Source organism: Pelodiscus sinensis, chromosome 9 (genome assembly GCF_052426305.1).
Source record: "Pelodiscus sinensis isolate ZL-2025 chromosome 9, ASM5242630v1, whole genome shotgun sequence".
NCBI lineage: Eukaryota > Metazoa > Chordata > Testudines > Trionychidae > Pelodiscus > Pelodiscus sinensis.
Genome location: NC_143060.1, coordinates 31,892,090 through 31,910,085, shown reverse-complemented (window position 1 = coordinate 31,910,085; position 17,996 = coordinate 31,892,090). Strand labels below are relative to the sequence as shown.

General features: G+C 44.2%; 1 protein-coding gene across 2 annotated transcripts in view; it reads left to right on the top strand.

The window, feature by feature from the left end:
* Window positions 1–659: 659 nt before the first annotated feature.
* The window catches only part of LPAR3 (lysophosphatidic acid receptor 3), a 30,466-nt gene continuing 13,129 nt past the window's right edge, over window positions 660–17,996 (top strand). Inside the window, exons 1-3 of one of the 2 annotated variants that reach the window (XM_075936368.2) lie at window positions 670–1,061; window positions 10,111–10,156; window positions 10,721–10,867. In XM_075936368.2, the coding sequence (XP_075792483.1) occupies window positions 10,132–10,156; window positions 10,721–10,867 (172 nt within the window). In that variant the 5' untranslated portion in view covers window positions 670–1,061; window positions 10,111–10,131. Of the gene's footprint in view, window positions 1,062–10,110; window positions 10,868–17,996 lie in introns of both variants that reach the window. The other variant, XM_075936366.2, reaches the window with a different exon arrangement.

Below are 17,996 nucleotides of genomic sequence, written 5' to 3'. Positions count from 1 at the left end.
TTCCCAAACAGAAAGCTCAAATACTGGATTGTCGGGTTCAAAACCGGACACCTGACAACCCTAACCTACGCTCAGATAACACTCCTGTGGCAACTACAGCCATTGCTGTTGTGGAGTGGAAAGTATCTTCTCTCTCCTCCAAGGTGTTATAGCTGTTCAGTATTTCAGGAGGAAGTCTGAGGCTGCCTTTACACACTGGAGAGACAAGGCAGGTGAGAGTTTTATACAGAACCAATTTCCCTTAGGTGTTTACACAGAGCTCTTTCTTTACACACCATTCCTTGGTGGTTCAGGTCTGTCCGGTGGAGACCTTCTCTACTCCAGGCTTTTGCGGTCTTGTGTTTTTAGTAGAAAGTGAACTATGCAGAACAGTGATGGCTTTGGCTCCAGGTAGCCAGCTGGCTCCCTGTACCCTGCCCATCTAGCAACACTAGGGATAGGGGCTTTGGGTGGGAGAGAAGACCTGTTCCCGAAGCCACTTCCCCGCTCAGTGGCTCTAGCTGTTCCCTGGCAAAGCCAGATGTCCCCGACTACTTTTGCCGCCTCCTTGCAGGGGAGGCTTTGGGGGGTGCTGGAGCACAGGGCAGGGACCGAAAAGCTTCACAGAAGGTGGCGGTGGGATCCTGGTACAAGCCCATGACACCGAGGAGGCCCAGGCTTGGGACACCGCGGGGCGGGGACATCCGCTCGTGGCCACGGGGGCAAAGGCAGCGCCCTGTGGAAAGCCCCGCGGCGGCGCTGCCACGTGCTCGGCAGCTGGCGGGCTCCAGCAAGCCGCCGCGGGTCCCGGGGCGCAGGCGTGGGCGGCGCTGCAAGGGTTAACACCCCCACCCTTAGCCGCAGGCAGCCAGTCCCGCCGGCGGGGCCGGGCTGGGAGCGGTGCGCGCAGCCAGCTCACCCCCCCGGCCCGGCGCTGCTGCCAAACTCGCCTGGCTCCGCGCTGGCAGGCGGCCCCCGCCCCCCTGCCCCCGCCCCCTCCGCGGGATGCCGGGGCGGGCAGATGCCGGGCTCCCACCAGCGGGGCGCGCGGGACGGCGACTGAACCCAGCAGGTGGCCGGCGGTGAGTAGCGTGGGGTGCCCGGGCTGCGCGGCCAGGTCCGCGAGCCCCGCTGCGGAAGGTGGGAAGGGGGGGCCGGAGGGCGCTGCCCCGCAGGCTGGCGGGCGGGGGGTCCGCGCGCTGTGTGGCGCGGGAAGGGGGACTCGTGCCCCTAGGGCAGTCACTGGCAACACGCCCACAGGCCTCAGTGGGAGCAGGGTTCCCCCCAAGCCCGGGCTCTGGCTTTGCATAGAAAGGGACCCGGGGTCCTGATCCCCCCCCCCCCCCCCCCCCCCGGCACCGCTTGGAAAAGCCCAGCCCTTGGCCAGGCGCCTTGGCTGGCGCACACAGGTAGCGGCTGATCAGTCCGGGGCCAATTGACTCCCAAATCTCTGCTCCTGCCAAAGGCAGCTGGTTGTGAGTTACTGCAGTCGAGTTGCGGTCCCGCAGTGATGGGCGCGGGATGGGAGACTGGCTGGGTAGGGCAAGCAGTCCCGGCGCTCAGCTAACGTGCACATCTGTGCTCAGAAACTCAATCACCTGTAATCACCAGCCGCCAAGTAATGCAGCTCTTTGCGCATTGTCCGGCTGGATAAGCGGTATCTCTCTAGGAGGAGCAAGTACTTCACACTTTTTTCAGACCTGACTTTCTGAAAAGCCTGTCCTGAGACGGGCAGCAGGGGTGGCACGTTCCAAGAGTCCTTTTTAAAAAATAACATCTATTAATGCTCTGAGTATGAAATAGTCCATTAAGCCATAGTAACAAAATGCGTGCTTCCTGTGGCGACCGGTGAAGAATAATGAATAATTTAAAATGATGATGTGAACTAATGTTCTGTGAAATCTATACCACTTACTGGTGAACGGAAGGGCAGGTCACCTATGGGATTTATTGTTTTAAAGACTTTAAACTTATGCTCACTAGCAGCTGTGTGAAATTGCAATTTTTTGTTTACAAACTATTTGTGCCCATTCATGCAATAACTGTTGAAACATTCCTTATCACTGGTGACAGTGATTAGTTTACAGTGTAGTGTAAATAGTTTTGAATGTACAAGAATCTCATTTCCTCCAGTGATGTGTCGAGTCCCTGCAACATTATATTAATTTAAAATGTTACCTTGCTCCAAATACAGTCTTTTAGTTGTTTGAAATAAATTTCTGCTTTAGGTTTGGGCTTTATAAAAGAATGTGGCAACTTTTCTCAAATAAAAAGCAAACTGGAAAATGGTAATAACATTAATTTGCTCTATGTATGTGTCAGAGGTGTGCTTGGGAAAACACTGCTTCTCCGTATTTTATTTTTCTTGGACATGGAGGGTCAGACGAGTAAGCTATATTATTATCCATTTTGCTGTAATGTAAATTTATAAGGGAACATTGGATGGGCTGTAATACATTGGTTCTGTTCCTTACACTTGGAACACTGTTTAATCCGAGAATGGTCATTTGTAGCCAGGTATGTAACTTTTGTGCTGTAGCACTGAGAAAACTGGCGCACAATTTGGTTTTTGTCCTCTTTATGTAGTTCAGAAGTACAACAGAAAATACAATGAAACGAGCCCTGTGAGGTGGTGCACAAATGGGGGTTGGCTAGGTCACCTGCTATGTCTTTTATTTTAATTTCAGCATAGCTTCATTAGCATTCAGCAACAATAAGACAGCTGCTATCCTCATTAAGGGACATATATTCATTGGTGTCTTTCAGGGACAATTTGTGTAGTGTGGGTGCTGAGCCACTGAACCAAACTGTAAACACTGTAAATGTTTGAAACCACTTCAAGCCATGAGGTGCTGCAGCCCCCCCTAGTTTCAGCACCTATAAAACCATGTATTTAAAAAATAGACTCTGCATGCCCACCGTCTTGATGCTATAATGAAGTCTGCTCATTTCTGTGCACGCACCCTAACACAACTGTTCATTAGCTACCCAAAGCTTCTAAATTTAATGGGTCAGTGCTGCACATATTAAGACTGTTTTCTTGGCATGTACATGATGGAGTAGAAGGCAGACACAGTGAGACAAAACCTACTTGGAGCTGCTTTGGAAAATGGTTTTCATATTTTATCTTTTTTGGCATGTCATGAAAAGTTTTATGTTCCTCTCTGAGCTACAGATATACTCATAATAAGTCACATTAATGGCCATATGTATTTTCTGGTTTCAAATGATGTGACTCTGAGCAAGAGGCAGAACTGAAGAGACATGCATGTTATGTCATCTACATGTATGTGCCTACCATAGATCAGTCAGCTCCCGCAGGGACAATAAAAAGCAACCTTGTCCAAAGAATCACATTCATTTAATTGTACCTATAAAATTTTTCTTTTAAGGGAGGCTTTGTTTCTTGCTGGGTTGAATATCCTTCATACACTTGTAATGCATAAAACTGTGAAAAACTAAACAATTTAAAAAGAAGAATTGTTGATTGTCAATAAGTTGGGCAGAAAGTTCTGGAGAAGCAGAATGGTATGTGAGCTCTACAGCTTGAAAGCTGGAGAACAGGTATTTATAAAACATTCCTGAAAATGTAACAAAATATAAAAGCTGTCTGATTGGCTTTTAAATATTTAAAATGTTGTGATTGTTTCCACATTTACAGGATAGCTTGCCAACTCCTTTCGGGGCTCCACTTTAAATGAAAGCTTTGCAATGAAGTTTTATTTTGGACTCCCTATGTAGACTTCCTAAACCATAATTTTAAAAGATCTTAAATTACCAAAGCCTGAAAGCTAAACTTGTAGTTACTAGTGAGTTACTGGGTATGTCCCTTTAACAGCTTTCCATGCTGGATTAGGGCATTGCAAATGGCTCTGTGATAAGATCACTTTAAACTAGACAGTAATAAAGTTTATAGGCTCAAGGGGCTAAATTTCAGATAAGCTCTGCCTTGGTAACACTATTTTAAATGCGTCTTGGAGCTCTCGACCTTCCATTGTGGTCTGCAACTTTCTATAAAGGAACAGAATTATCATTAACACAGAATAGCACTTTTCACTTGATTCCCAATAATGTTGCTACCTGAATTAATGATTTATATCTCCGTCTTCTGAACAAATTTCTGTGGATGGCTGGTAGCATTGTTGTTACAGCCCATACAATTACATACTTAGTTTTAGATCTTTAATCGCTTTTGGGAAAGAATAAGGCATAGAAGCCTAATAGTCTTTTCTTTGTTGACTCCACATATCTTGGGCAGATACAAGGTTGTTTAGTAAATAATAAAGCCTTAGATGCTAGGCACCGAACGCAGTAACTCAAGGACAAGTGACTTATGCTGCTTATACATACAAATCCATATGGCATCACAACTTGAACTGAAAAAAGTATCCTTTAAAAACTGCATTAACCCAGAAATACATAGGGCTGTCACAGAAATCTGGGGCTTTCTAATTAGGGAATAATTCCAAATTAATATTGCGTAGGTGAGCCATTTTAATGGAACCAGCAATAAAGCTAATAAAAATTAGACATTAAATTCTCATTCAGTAAAACCTTTAAATATTATTTGGTTATCCTTTTACAGTCATTTTGTTTTCCAATTTGTTCAAGATGAGTTTTTAAATTCATGCTTTTTAAAAAGTTTATTTCCAGTTCTATGAAAAATGGATTAAGTATCACAAAATTCCTACCACAGGGAATTCCAGTAGCATCAACTAAGATACTAAAAATGAATCTTCTGAGATCCCAAGCTTCTGTAGATTTTTTTTTTTCCTTCCAAAGATCTTGTCAGCTCCCAGAGATAATAACATAGAAAAGTTATCATAGCTTCTGAAACAAACTTACACATTTTCTAGTTTCAAAGAGAGAGGTCACGATTTCTGGAAATTGAAACTTGTGTTCTGAGACTCTTACTGTTGTATTTGTAATCTATCAATCGATTATTAGAAAAATATCAAGTTACTATTAAAAAAAAAAAAAACCAGACCCCCAAAGTGTTTACCTCTTTAAATTCCCTGTTATAGTTACATATTAACATTTTTGGCTTCTACTGCATTACACACCCTTCTTTGTTCTTTTAAACTGAATGCATTTCTTGCGTTATTGGTGCAGTCATACTTCTGGGTTATTTCCTATGCAATGTCAAATGTGTGCAGGTGGGTTTAGAAAATACATTAGCTCACACTTGGGTAAACGGATATTGTTTTTATATATAGCTTGAATACTATGGTCTCTGCTAATTGTCTTTTTTCCAAACTTCAGTTTTTCAAACCAATCTCAGAATGAGGGCATTCTATAATGTACTTGCAACATTGGAACGTAAAGGAGCCATGACATCAATTTTATAACCAGAAAAACAAAGGGCACTTACAGACTGAAAGCACGTAATACCTCGTAAAGTAGAAAAAGGCAGCAAGCTCCTTTTTCTGGATCTGTCATTGAGGAAGCATTCCCTAAGGCATAAACTTCTCACTATCAGTGTGGACAATGATTCTCTAGGGCCGGGCAATCTCTTTAGTAGGTATGTTCTGAACTCCATCTGCAGGGCTGCTAACATTTTTCTCAGTTTTACTCCTATCCACATATGTGGCTGGATATAGTTGGTGCTCAGCATCGCTTTGCAATCACCACTGATGGCTTCATTAGATGAACCATGAGGTATAAGAGTTCAAAGGACTTATCCTACTACAGTAAAACTCCAATAGTCCGGCATCCAATAATCTGGCACTCCTGATAGTCCGGCATCAAAATGGCAAGAGTCTAGTGAGTGAGCTTCGGCAAAAAATGAGTCACAAGGTAACAGCGGCAGCAGCTGAACTGAGCAAAAAGGGTAAAAAAGGCTTAAAAAAACTAAAACATTATAGTATACTGTATACAGTATGTACAATAAAAGGGTTAAGAACATTTTATATACAGTATATAATGTATACAGTATATATATAACAAGTTTATAGTACCTCCTGATAGTCCGGCATATTTGATAATCCGGCACCACCTAGGTCCCATAGGTTCCGGATTATCGGAATTCTACTGTACTAGGCCAACATAGAGAGACTACTCTGTGATAATAAGTGTCTGCATTTGTGAAGCACATTTCTTTATTGGATTTCAAGGTGCTTTTTATGTCTGTGATTTGTATAGTTAGATATCTGTTATCCACACTTTATTGATGATGAAACAGGCAGAGAGTGGTTAAGGACTTGATGAAGGATACAATTAGGAATGTGTCACAATTAGGAATAGAAATCTGTCTTCCAATTTCTACTCTGGTGTTCCTACCACTTAACCACATTGAAGCCTTATGAAAGCTCTTACACATACTTGGACAATTCCCCTTCCTGCTCCTTACCCCAGTCTATTCTGGTTATTTAAATGGGATTGCACTGGTGTAAATGAATGAGAATTCTCAACTCATGACTGTGGCATAGACCCTAATGCAGGCTTCCTTGTGCCAGAAATTGAGAACATCCTCAAATTAAGAGCTGTAGGAAGGAGACCCTTTAACTTTGAGAAGTTGTGTGAGAGACTGTTTCAGAACTAGTACAAGAAGGCAGATTTCTGGCACATAAACTTGACTTTTGCACTTTCTGTGTGTTACGGTGGATAGAAAATGTTCCATACTCCTGAGATATTTTACAACTTTAAAAAAAAACATGAACTGCTCAAAGGGCATAAATGTGCAGTAACTTCATAGCACTGTTATGCTAAACCAGCTTTGTCAAAAATTACCTGCAACTAGGCAAGCCATAGCCACAACATCTCACCTAGTCAGCCTCTTGTTGGCCTCCTGTCACCTAAATATCTCCCCATCTTAACTAGTAACAGTGCCACGCAAGTAAGTGAGACCACATCTATGTTAGGTCAACTGGTGTATTCTAAACCTGCTAGGTAACATATGTTTGTACTTTGTTAGCTGGCTAGAGTAAACTTTACTGGAGAATCAACCCATGACTGGGCTTCTCCCCTGCTCTGGCCCTGGCCCACTCCCTAAAGCAGCCAGCAAACTCCTTCCCAGGTCCTGTTGTACTCCCTGTCTGCTCTGTGAAGAAAGGATACAGAGTGGGAGAGGGGGCACCCTGACATCAGCACCCCTCGTCTCCTTGCCTTGCCCTGCCCAGCAAGCAGGAGGCTCCCAGGGAGGGGCAACTCCAAGGCAAAGGGCAGGAGATGTGCAGCAGTGGGGGGAGGGGCAGCTGAAGTGCTGGCACTATGATAGCCTCTTGGCCAAACCAGTCAGGATCACCTATCAAAGGTTCCAAGATCTACCAGTAGATCCCAATCTGCTGGTTGGTGACCACTGGTCTAAGAGTACATGGTCCTCCCTTAGTGCAAGGAGCTGGACTTGACCTCTTGAGAGTCTGTTCAGTCCTACATTTCCATGATTCTCTGATAATTGATGGACAATAGTTGATACACATTATCATTAGCAAGCACAGACCATTTTTAAAAATTTGGGTACAATGCTGTAGATCAGGGCTTCTCAACTTTGGAAGCCCTGGGGGCCACAGTGATACAGCACATGCCAAGGGCTGCAACTTAAGCATGATTGTATATACTGTACATGCAAATATATATGCAAATAGCTTCTTTTACACTGACGGATACTAATACAAAGATTAAGGCAAGGCTACACAACATGCAGGCCCCATTAAATCTGTTCTGCTGATATTAATAAAATGCACTATTTACCTGATTTCCACCCGATCTGCACTTTTAATGAGCAGTGACAGTTGAGGAATTTAGCTACTAAAATACATATCAACAGAAGACCATTATATTGACTTGCCATTGTGGAGTGTGTTCCTGGTGGAGGCCATGATCAAAGGATCCCACCGGTGGGCCATGTGTTGAGCCCTGTGTAAACCCAAACTGCAACGTGGGCCACAAACAAAAGGGCCTCAGGCCGCATGCGGCCCATGGGCCACGTGTTGAGTAGCCCTGCTGTATATGTTTATCAGAAATTGCCAGAAGTGTCTGCAGGTCCTTCTGATTCTTGTTGTTGTTGTTTGTACAATAGGTTGATAGCTAAAAGAGCTAATTCCTATATTGATGATTATACGTTATAAGGCAGTGCTAAAAAAGGAAGCGTCCCTATAACTTTCCCAGATTTTTCCAATTTCCCTGCCTCTAACATTTTTCTGCATACAGTAGCTTGGATCATCCTGTAAATGTTTCCTGTGAAGTTTGGGAAGTACTGTACATGTCACTGTTTTATGAATGACTGTTGACCCCCCCCCCCCCAGTTGCAGAAGTCTTTTTGTCACTTGGTAGTCTTTATTGTAGCTTTTGGGGTATTTCTTGCATTTGAACTTAAGTCTGCTGACTGTCCAGGTGTGTGCTGCTGCATTGAATGGACAAATGCAGGGGAGAGGGGTTACTCCAGATAACTCTTCATCATTGTAGCCCTAAGTCATTGTCTTTCTATGACAAATGTCAGTTTTTCAGTATTAAAGTGCAAAGGATGAGCTGGCTATTTCCTGCCCTAAGTTGCTCTCCCATCTGCAGATATTTTTTATTTAAAAAAAAGATGCTCTATGACAGTGTTTATTAAAGTGGGTTGTGGGTCTTTTTTGGGAAAGCTGCTAGCAGGCCTGTGATGCTTTGCTTATCTAAAGACTGTGCTGCCATGGAGCCTCGCAGTTCCCATTGGCTCCAGTTTGCCATTTCCAGCGAAGGGGCGCTGTGGCAATTGGTGGCCCACCCTGGGCCTGTCCTAAGCTTCTCTCTCAAGCACTCCCATGTTCTTGTTGGTAGACCCAAGGTACATGACCTTACACTATGGACTATTAAATTTAAACCCATTTCTCTTCGTTTTCAAAGTTGCCCAAATCTTGTATGAAGTTCACTCCTCTGTATTGATAATACCGTCTAACTTTGTGTCCTCTTCAGATTTTACTAGCACATTTCTACTTTTTCTACCAAGCTCATTGAGTCATTATCATATGATGGCTGTTTAATCTTCTGAATTAAAATGTTTGATCTTAGTACAGTTCCTAGTGACACATCACAATAACATTTTCCTGGCTGATATCTGATAGGTCAAAGTGAGAAGTAACCTGGAGAATGAATTATCCCTCTTCTCCTCTTTAGTTGTGAGCTGTCCAAAATGGTGTTGACACAGTCTGTGAAAGCTCATGCCACTGCTGCTGCGTATGCTCACCTTCGTTATGGGTGAATAAGAGACTTTATTCTACAGAGCTATCAATCCAGAACCCATGGCCAACGCTTCACTTTTATTATCACAAACCAATGCCCACTCCCCTACTTGTTTTCTATCCTCTGCACCCTTTGACATAGGTATTTTAAATGTCATATAATGTATTTTACCTTTCAATCCATTCATTTAAACTAGTTTACTACTGATAGGAATTGTGTGCATGCATTGAGAATATATGCTTTAAATAGTAAATGTTTACATATTATTCTATTAATATGCTTCAAAAACAAGAAAATGATAGGCTTGTGGTTTTAACACCAGACTGGGAGTAAAAAGACCAGTATTCGATTTGTGTGTCTACCACATATTTTCAAGTAAATTACTTAAAACTCTGAGTTTCAGCTTCACCATCTACGAAAGAGTTATCTAGTTAATGTTCAAGTCCCTGATTCAGCAAAGCACTTTAGCACTTGCTTAACATTAAGCTTATGCTTAAGTTCCATGTGACACATGAAGATCAAGTTGAGCATGTGATTAAATTTCTTTAAATTGGGCCTTAATGAGAGGTAAATCAGTTTTTCTTTCAGGAAGCATTTCCTTTTACACTAGTTCAACCTGATGTGAAGTTATTCTCTAGGAGCATTTATACCCAAAGGCTACGTTTAGACTACATCCCTTTTCCGAAAAAGGGATGTAAATTAGACATATCGCAATTGCTAATGAAGCGGGGATTTAAATCTCCTGCGCTTCATTAGCATAAAAATGGCTGCCGTTTTTTTCGGCACGGCGCTTTGTCGGAGAAAAGCGCCAGTCTAGACACTGATCTTTCGAAAAATAAAGCCTTTTCTGAAAGATCCCTTATCCCTCTTGAAATAAGGGATGTAGTCTAGATGTAGCCATAGTGTTTATAGCATAATCTTTCAAGTAAAGATAAGATATGAAATTTAATGCATGGTTTTTTTTTTCCCCCTTAGGATGTAAGACCCTGATCCAGGATGAACGAATGCCACTATGATAAACGTATGGACTTTTTTTATAACATGAGCAACACTGACACAGCAGATGAGTGGTCTGGGACAAATCTTGTTATTGTTTTATGTTTTGGGACATTCTTCTGCCTGTTTATTTTTATTTCAAATTCACTGGTCATAGCAGCTGTGGTCAAAAACAAAAGATTTCATTTTCCCTTCTATTATCTGCTGGCCAATCTAGCTGCTGCAGACTTTTTTGCTGGTATTGCCTATGTATACTTGATGTTCAACACTGGCCCAGTGTCTAAAACGTTAACTGTTAACCGATGGTTTTTGCGTCAGGGGCTTCTGGACACCAGCCTGACAGCTTCTCTGGTTAATTTATTTGTGATAGCTGTTGAACGACACATGTCAGTAGTACGGATGAGAGTTCACAGTAACCTCACAAAGAAAAGAGTCACTTTTTTAATTTTATTGATTTGGGTCATTGCTATTTTTATGGGGGCTGTGCCTACTTTGGGTTGGAACTGCCTTTGCAATATCTCAACCTGTTCTTCCTTGGCACCTATTTATAGCAGAAGTTATCTGATATTCTGGACTGTCTCCAATCTAGTTGTTTTCATCATTATGGTGGCGGTTTACCTAAGAATCTACATGTACGTCCAGAGGAAAACTAATGTCTTATCTCCACACACTAGTGGATCCATCAGCCGTAGGAGGACACCAATGAAGCTTATGAAGACAGTCACAACTGTCCTAGGTAAGATAATATTGAAAGTTATGTATAAGGATCAGTGTGCCTGTCAAAAGTAACTTAAAATCTCTTGCCAATTGACATGACAGTGCTTGTTGGTCCACTTGGGCAACAGCTGTTAAACCAAGAGAAATTGTGAAACATGGGGCCGATTAAGCTGTAGACCAAATGTCTCCTCATCTGGTAGCTAGTTAGGTGGTTTGGTTTTAGTCCAAATACTACAAAATGCGGTTTCTCTATAGTTAAAAAAATAAAAAATGGTCTCTGGAAGGAGAAGGTGTGATAACATTCACAGCTGTGTTACCAGAGCATTCAAATATTAAAAACGGGGATCTTCAGAGGAGCCTTAGGGAATTAGGTATCTAAATCACATTGTACAGGCAGTCCCCGAGTTACGCGGATCTGACTTATGTCGGATCCGCAGTTACGAACAGGGTTTTTCTCGCCCCAGAGGACGGGAGCGGCAGGACGCCCAGATGCGCCGCAGTCCCACCGCCCGCGTCCTCCGGGGCGAGAAAAGCTGCTCCGTGTCTCCCTGGTCTGCTGGGGGGGGAGCCCCAGCAGACCAGGGAGACGGGGAGCAAAGCCAGCAAAGACGCCTGGGGCAGAGCAGCTGGGGTGCTGCCGGGTTGGTCCAGTAGCGCTGAGGAGCAGCGCTACTGGAGCAACCCAGCAGCACCCCAGCTGCTCTGCCCCAGGCGTCCCCAAGTCAGCCGCTGCTGAAACTGACCAGCACTGACTACAGGAAGCCCGAGGCAGAGTTGCTGTGCCCCGGGCTTCCTGGAATCAGCCGCTGATCCGTTTCAGCAGCAGCTGACTTGGGGACGCCTGGGGTTCTCAGGTTGAATCTGTATGTAAGTCGGAACTGGCATCCAGATTCAGCCTGTTGTAACTGATCAGCGGCTGATTCCAGGAAGCCCTGGGCAGAGCAACTCTGCCTCGGGCTTCCTGTAGTCAGCCGCTGGTCAGTTTCAGCAGCGGCTGAATCTAGACGCCGGTTCCGACTTACATACAGTTTCAACTTAAGAACAAACCTACAGTCCCTATCTTGTACATAACCCGAGGACTGCCTGTATTTGAAAACCCTTTCCAGTGAGTGTAAGTTTTGTGGGTATTTAACCTGTAGATGTGGGATTGGACCAATGAAACACTACAATTGCTTAAGTCCAGGTTTCCCTGTAAACTGAGCGTTAGGGTGGCTGCCGAAGAGTGATTGAGGTGCCACCCAGCTAATTAGCAGAGCACCCTCTCATGTAGCTATAGTCCATACAGCTGTTAACTGGAGCATCCCTCCATAATGGAGAGAGTTGTCACTTGTGGACTGGTTGTTCCTTTTTTGGGGGAAAACTGCTTTATGATCTTGTTATAGTCACTGAGAGCACTGGATGAGTACTTTATTCAACATTGCAAACGTTCACTATTAATCTATTTGAAATGATAAGAGAAAAAAAATAAAGCATTTTATAAAATATTACATTTTAAAATACCTGCCTAATCATTGCCCTTTCAAGGGATAACTTAATATAATTTGCTTCTTGTGTGTAATGCATTTGACAGTCAAGTCTGAAACTACTACAGCTAAGAGCCATAACACAAAAAGACCATTGAGAGAACTCCTGTTTAATGAGGGCGGTGTACCCACTGCTAGTTCTCGGAGTGCTGCCTTTAGAGTGAGATAGTCTTACTTGATTTTACAATATCCAAATAGGTTTGGAAGTGTTGCAGGACCAGATACTTCAAAAGTCATCTCCTTTTCTAATAGCTGGAGGGAGGGATGTGAAGTGAAAAGCACCTAATTAACAACTGTATAAACTGAAATCCTCTATCCCACTATTGCCAAACCCACAGTTGTGAAAGTCCTGAGTCAGGCTTTCTAAAATCATGAAATTGTCCTAAAAATAATGATTTTTAAAAATATATACCATGGAACCTCAGGCCAAGTCTACACTGGCAAATAATAGCGCAGTAAATCAGTTCCTAGTTCTGTAGCTTGTGAGGTGTGCGCACTAGCAAGACACTTAGTGCACACTAGCTCCATAGTTGCTGTGCTCTAGATAAAGCACTCTGATGAGAAATGTAGAGCGTGCGTGTGCACACCCACACCCTGTCGCACTCTCCCTCCTTCCTTCAGACTCCTGTTGAAAAGCAGCTGTCAATGTAGTAGGATGATTATGGAGCAATGGGATTGGGAAACCTGCATCCTGTGATGCTGAGTGCCTAATGTGGCATTAAACTAGGGGTGAGGAACCTTTTTTTGGGTTGGGGGGCTGCTGATCCACAGAAAAATCAGTCGGGTCACACAAACCCTTGCTGATGTGGCCCCTGACTGAGAAGTGGAAAGGCACTTCCCACATTCCCCTCTCATGCCAGAGCCTACAGGGGCCCAGGCTAGTAGATTTTGTGTGCTCCAGGCCCGCAGTGGGGCAGTGTGGGCTCCCCAATGCTGAGGGGCACTTGGGGGCTGGATCTGGGCAAGTCGGGGGGCTGCATTTGGCCCCCAGGCCTGAGATTCCTCACCCCTGTTGTAAACCCTTCCCAAACCACCCTGCAGCCAGTTTCACAGTGGGATATCTACTACAATGCACTGCTCTCTGTGCTGTTGCAAGAGCTGATAATGAGGACATGCACAGTGTGGACACACAACAGCAGTTTCCCTCTAGTGCTCTGTGAGCACTACCGTAACTGCCAGCCCCTTTACAGTTGCCAGTGTAGACATAATCTCAGAGTTAGACCCTTCAGGAATGGAAGTTGTCCAGAACTCAGAACAAGAAATGATGGCCCATTGGCCTGGGGAGAACAGGGTTGGGGGCTTGAGTCCTGTACACCCTGGGAGGGTCTGGACATGGGGAGGACAGAGTACTGCCCTGCGAGAATACTGTGGCTCAGTGCTTTAGTCCTGGAAGGTGGGGGTGGTGGTGGGGGAGCACTGGGCCTTCTGCTCATGTTGTGTGTCAGGGATCAGGGCTTCAGCCTTGTGGCTCTGCTCCCAGTTTCAGCTAGGGGAAGGGATGTTTAGGGCCTGGGCTTCAGCTATGGCGGGAGTGCTGGGGCTGACACCGGCACTTGCCTTGTAGCTCAAGCCCTGAGCCCTGGCACATCCTCCCTATGGGGCTGAAACAGGGAGTGGAGTCACAGGACTAAAACTAGAGCCCCACCACTCTTCTCTGTCTAAAGCTCACTTTATCTCTGTTAAATGCCATTCTAGGGGAGGGGGCAGGACCACCCCTGCACTCCCTGGCGGGAGCGTAGCAATGCAGCAGCTGGGGAAACAAAGCAGTGGGGCCACCTTGCTCCGTTTACCCCCGCTACTGCTGAGTATGGGGGAGGTGTGAACTTCTGCTGGCCACTTTGGTTGGGGGATGAGGCAGGGAGAGGAGTGAAGGGGGTTGAACAGAGGTGGGGCGTAGGTGGTGGGGCGCTTGTCCCAGCTCTCCCCCAGGCTGGAGGGTGGGTCATGTGGTCTCTGGCTCCCAAGCCCCTGAGCAGTTGCCTCTGACAGGTCTACTGTATAGTGTTGTGGTCTTTTGTCTGACTGTTGAACTCCTCTTGCCTAGCCCCTGTGTATGTGATGGATCTTCCATGTTTATTTGCTAAGGTGATTTTTACCTCAGCAGCAGTAGCTTACACCCCTAAATCTGTTTGTCCCTTGCCCTGCAGTCAGTCCTGCTTGCCATGCTTCCACCTGGTCCACTTTTGCCCAATTACCACATCAGTCCTCCTGCTGTAGCTTCTGGAGTTTTTCTCACACACCTTGGTGTGGTACGGGGTGCTGCAGAGGATACTCCTCTTTTCCCCCTTCTGAGGCTGGGGATTGCAGGGAGGGAGGAGCAGAAACCTGACTGACTTCACTGTTGACCAGAAAAAAGGATAGAGCAGGGCTGCCCTGAGCTGCTGGGCTCTTTCTGCTTCCCCCTTCTCTTCTGTGAGAATGAAGTCTCCCTTCTCCAACCCCAAACTCCTCTTGGTTCCTGAGCAGCAAGAGGGGAGAGCTCTGCATACCTCCGAAAGCAGCTCCCATTGGTTGCTTGTCCCCAAGAGGCAGGCAAGTGGGGAAGGCAGCCAATCAGAAAGAGCTTCCTACTCGAGGAAATTCACAGGAGTGCTGGAGATGCTGGCATCCTGGTGAGACAACTCCAGCTCTAACTGGACACCTAGAAATCAGGAGAGTTAGTGACACTGCATCCATTTCACCATGGGAGAAGGGATTGACAGGGTGTAGATACTATCAGCATCCCTCCTCCTGCCCCCCAATATACCTGCGCCCTGTTCCACTTCTGGGGAGTGAGAAAGTCTGCCCATTGGGACCTCTGCCTCTGCAATTTCACTTTTCAGGGGTCTAGCAGTGTCACTGGTAATGGTGTTTTTGCAATATAATTAGGAAGTGGTCAGAGAAGCTGCATAGGGAGGGAGTGAAGAGGCCTGGGGGATTGTAAGGAACCAGCTGCAGTTCTCTGAGCCAGGACTGCCCATCCCAGCACAGTCTGGGTTGCAGAAATACTGCTCTAAGGAGCCTTTTGCCCAGTGAGTACAGAGCTCATCTCTAATGCAATCCTTTGGCAGGCAAATGTCGGTTGAAGCAGGCAGTGGAATCACCTGCAGCTTTCCACTGCTTCGTATTGTTGGTTATCACCTTACACAATGCAAAGTGGCCTTTAGAATCCAGTACAACATCTCTAACTGATTTCAAATACTCCACTAATCCCATCAATTTTTTAACAACTTTTAGCTTCTAAAGACTGGGGCCAGATATTATCCAGTGACCCCAGGGTGTGTGTGTGGAAAAAAGCCTTTGAATTTCATTGAGTCCCCCTGCATCATCCAGTTTGTGTCACTTAATCCCGCATTTCTCAAATTGTGGGTCCCGACCCCCGGGAGGGTTGCAGCAACTTAGACGGCGGTCATGGTTTCACAAAGTTTGAGAACCCCGGAGTCTTAATCAACAATTGTTTTTCTAAAAGGTATTAAAATAGGATGGATATTTGGAACAGCCCAGTCATCTTGTATTCATCCAAAATAAAATCATAATCAGCAGATAAGCTGTCAGTTAAAATCCAATAAATTCAAATGAGGAAAAAAAGCACAAATTTTTAAGTGAAGGTGATTAACCATGAAAAGAAAATGGTGGGAAGAGGTGGATTCTTTATCTTTTTGAAAATTTCAGATTGACTGTATGCCTCCTAGAAAATATGCTTTAGTCAAAGGAAAGTTATGGAGTCAATGCCTGGAGGAGATTCTGTGGCCTGTGTTATATAGGAGGGCAAAATAGATGATCTAATGGACCCTTCTGGGCTTAAAAAAAATCTATGAATAAGACTTTCCATTTCTTTGGGGCTGGTTAGTAAAGACTTAGTCTGGCTCTGATGCCATAAGACAACACAGGAACATTTGGTATTGAGGATGGAGGGGCGTGGGAGGTGGTTCCGTGACTCTGCAGTGGCTATAGCAGTGCAAAAGCCAGATTTATGTTTTGTTTAACTGGCCTCCTCAGTCTTCAAATATAAATCTGCTCCCAGGACTTTAAAAGTTGCAGATACAAGCTTTGCAGTAAGTGTTTAAGAATGCTAAGGAAAACAAGCTGACCCTGAGCATCCTGCTTTAGTAGCTGGTAGAGTAATATCTTATCTGTTCAACAATGAATAGCTTCTTTCATAACCATCCTGCACATATAATGGTATTTAGTGCATTTGTCTTGTAGCAGCTATTAAGAAGGAATAGCTTTGTTGTAAAGGAGACAGTTTCTGTCTGTACTGTACACTTCTCAGATAACAATGCTATGGAGGAGGCCTACATCTCCAGCACAAGATGTTTACAAACTAAGAACAGTTATCTAACTTATGCTGTGCCCAAGGACATCGTTTAGAGACGGGAAGTCTGATCTGCGCTACCATCTCTGGTCCCAGTGGAACACCAAGTGGAAATTAACTTTGTAGTATTAAAGAACCATTTGTTGTAAATATAATGGATTATGAATAAGTGAAATTACAGCTAAATAGCACCTGATTTTCTGATCTACCACTGGTCCTTCAAGGCAATTTCTTGAATGTAGTGCTTTTGTCATTTTAGGTAAATACTGTTCCAAACTTGTTTTAATTCCTTCCTAGTTTAGGCTATTGGGGTTTTTCAAATATTCTGTTGCCATCCTAATAAAGTGATAGTTTGTGTTTGAGCTTTGAAAAATCATAACACTACTATAAATGGCATAGTGATAAAGCATCTGTTTGTCTGAGATGGTAACTCTTCAGAAGGAGAACTTTTTCACCTCAAACTACTCAGCATTTGCTCACAGTCACTTTTAGTATATTACCCCTCCTCTCCCCCCACTTACTCAGGTGTGTAATATCAGTGGGGGAAGAATACAAGATGTGAAAATGAAGTGAACCATTGGTTTGAAAGGGGGTGGGGAAAACTGCATTGTTGTCTCCGTGAACTTCTAGACAGGTCTGTGCTGCTTTTTTCCTGGCCAGCATGACACTCAAAAGTACTGCATTTAGATTTACACACCCTGTGCCACAAGTAGCTGTCTACTTTATCATAAACTCTTGGGCTGGGTAGAAAACAGCATCATTGTAAGCTGCAGATATAAACTGCTGTTCTTTGTAGAGGATAGGTATGCATATGGTGGTAAAAGGGGGGAAGAATTTAGACATTGCAGAATGTATTGCTGCAGAATAAAGAATCCTCTAATTCCACCTTCATGCCCTACAGCTCACTTTATCTCTGTTAAATGTTTAATCAAGCAATATTATCTATAAAATCATGACAGAATAGAAAAGAAGTTAAGATTTAAATGTTTAACGTCCCTTGTATCCATCTGAAAAATCCTGAAATGTAATCATTTGTCATCCTTGTAATCCAAGTCTTCTCTTTACTTGTTGGGGTTAAAAAAAAAAATTCACAAATGCTTCTGATTTCAATACTCACTGGCTACGTCTAGATTTGCATGATTTTCCGGATATGCTTTTAACAGAAAAGTTTTCCGTTAAAAGCATTTTCGGAACAGAGAGTCTAGATTGGCACGGACACTTTTCTGCAAAAGCACTTTTTGCGGAAAAGCATCCGTGCCAATCTACTGTGCCAATCTAGACGCGCTTTTCTGCAAAAAAGCCCCGATCGCCATTTTCGCGATCGGGGCTTT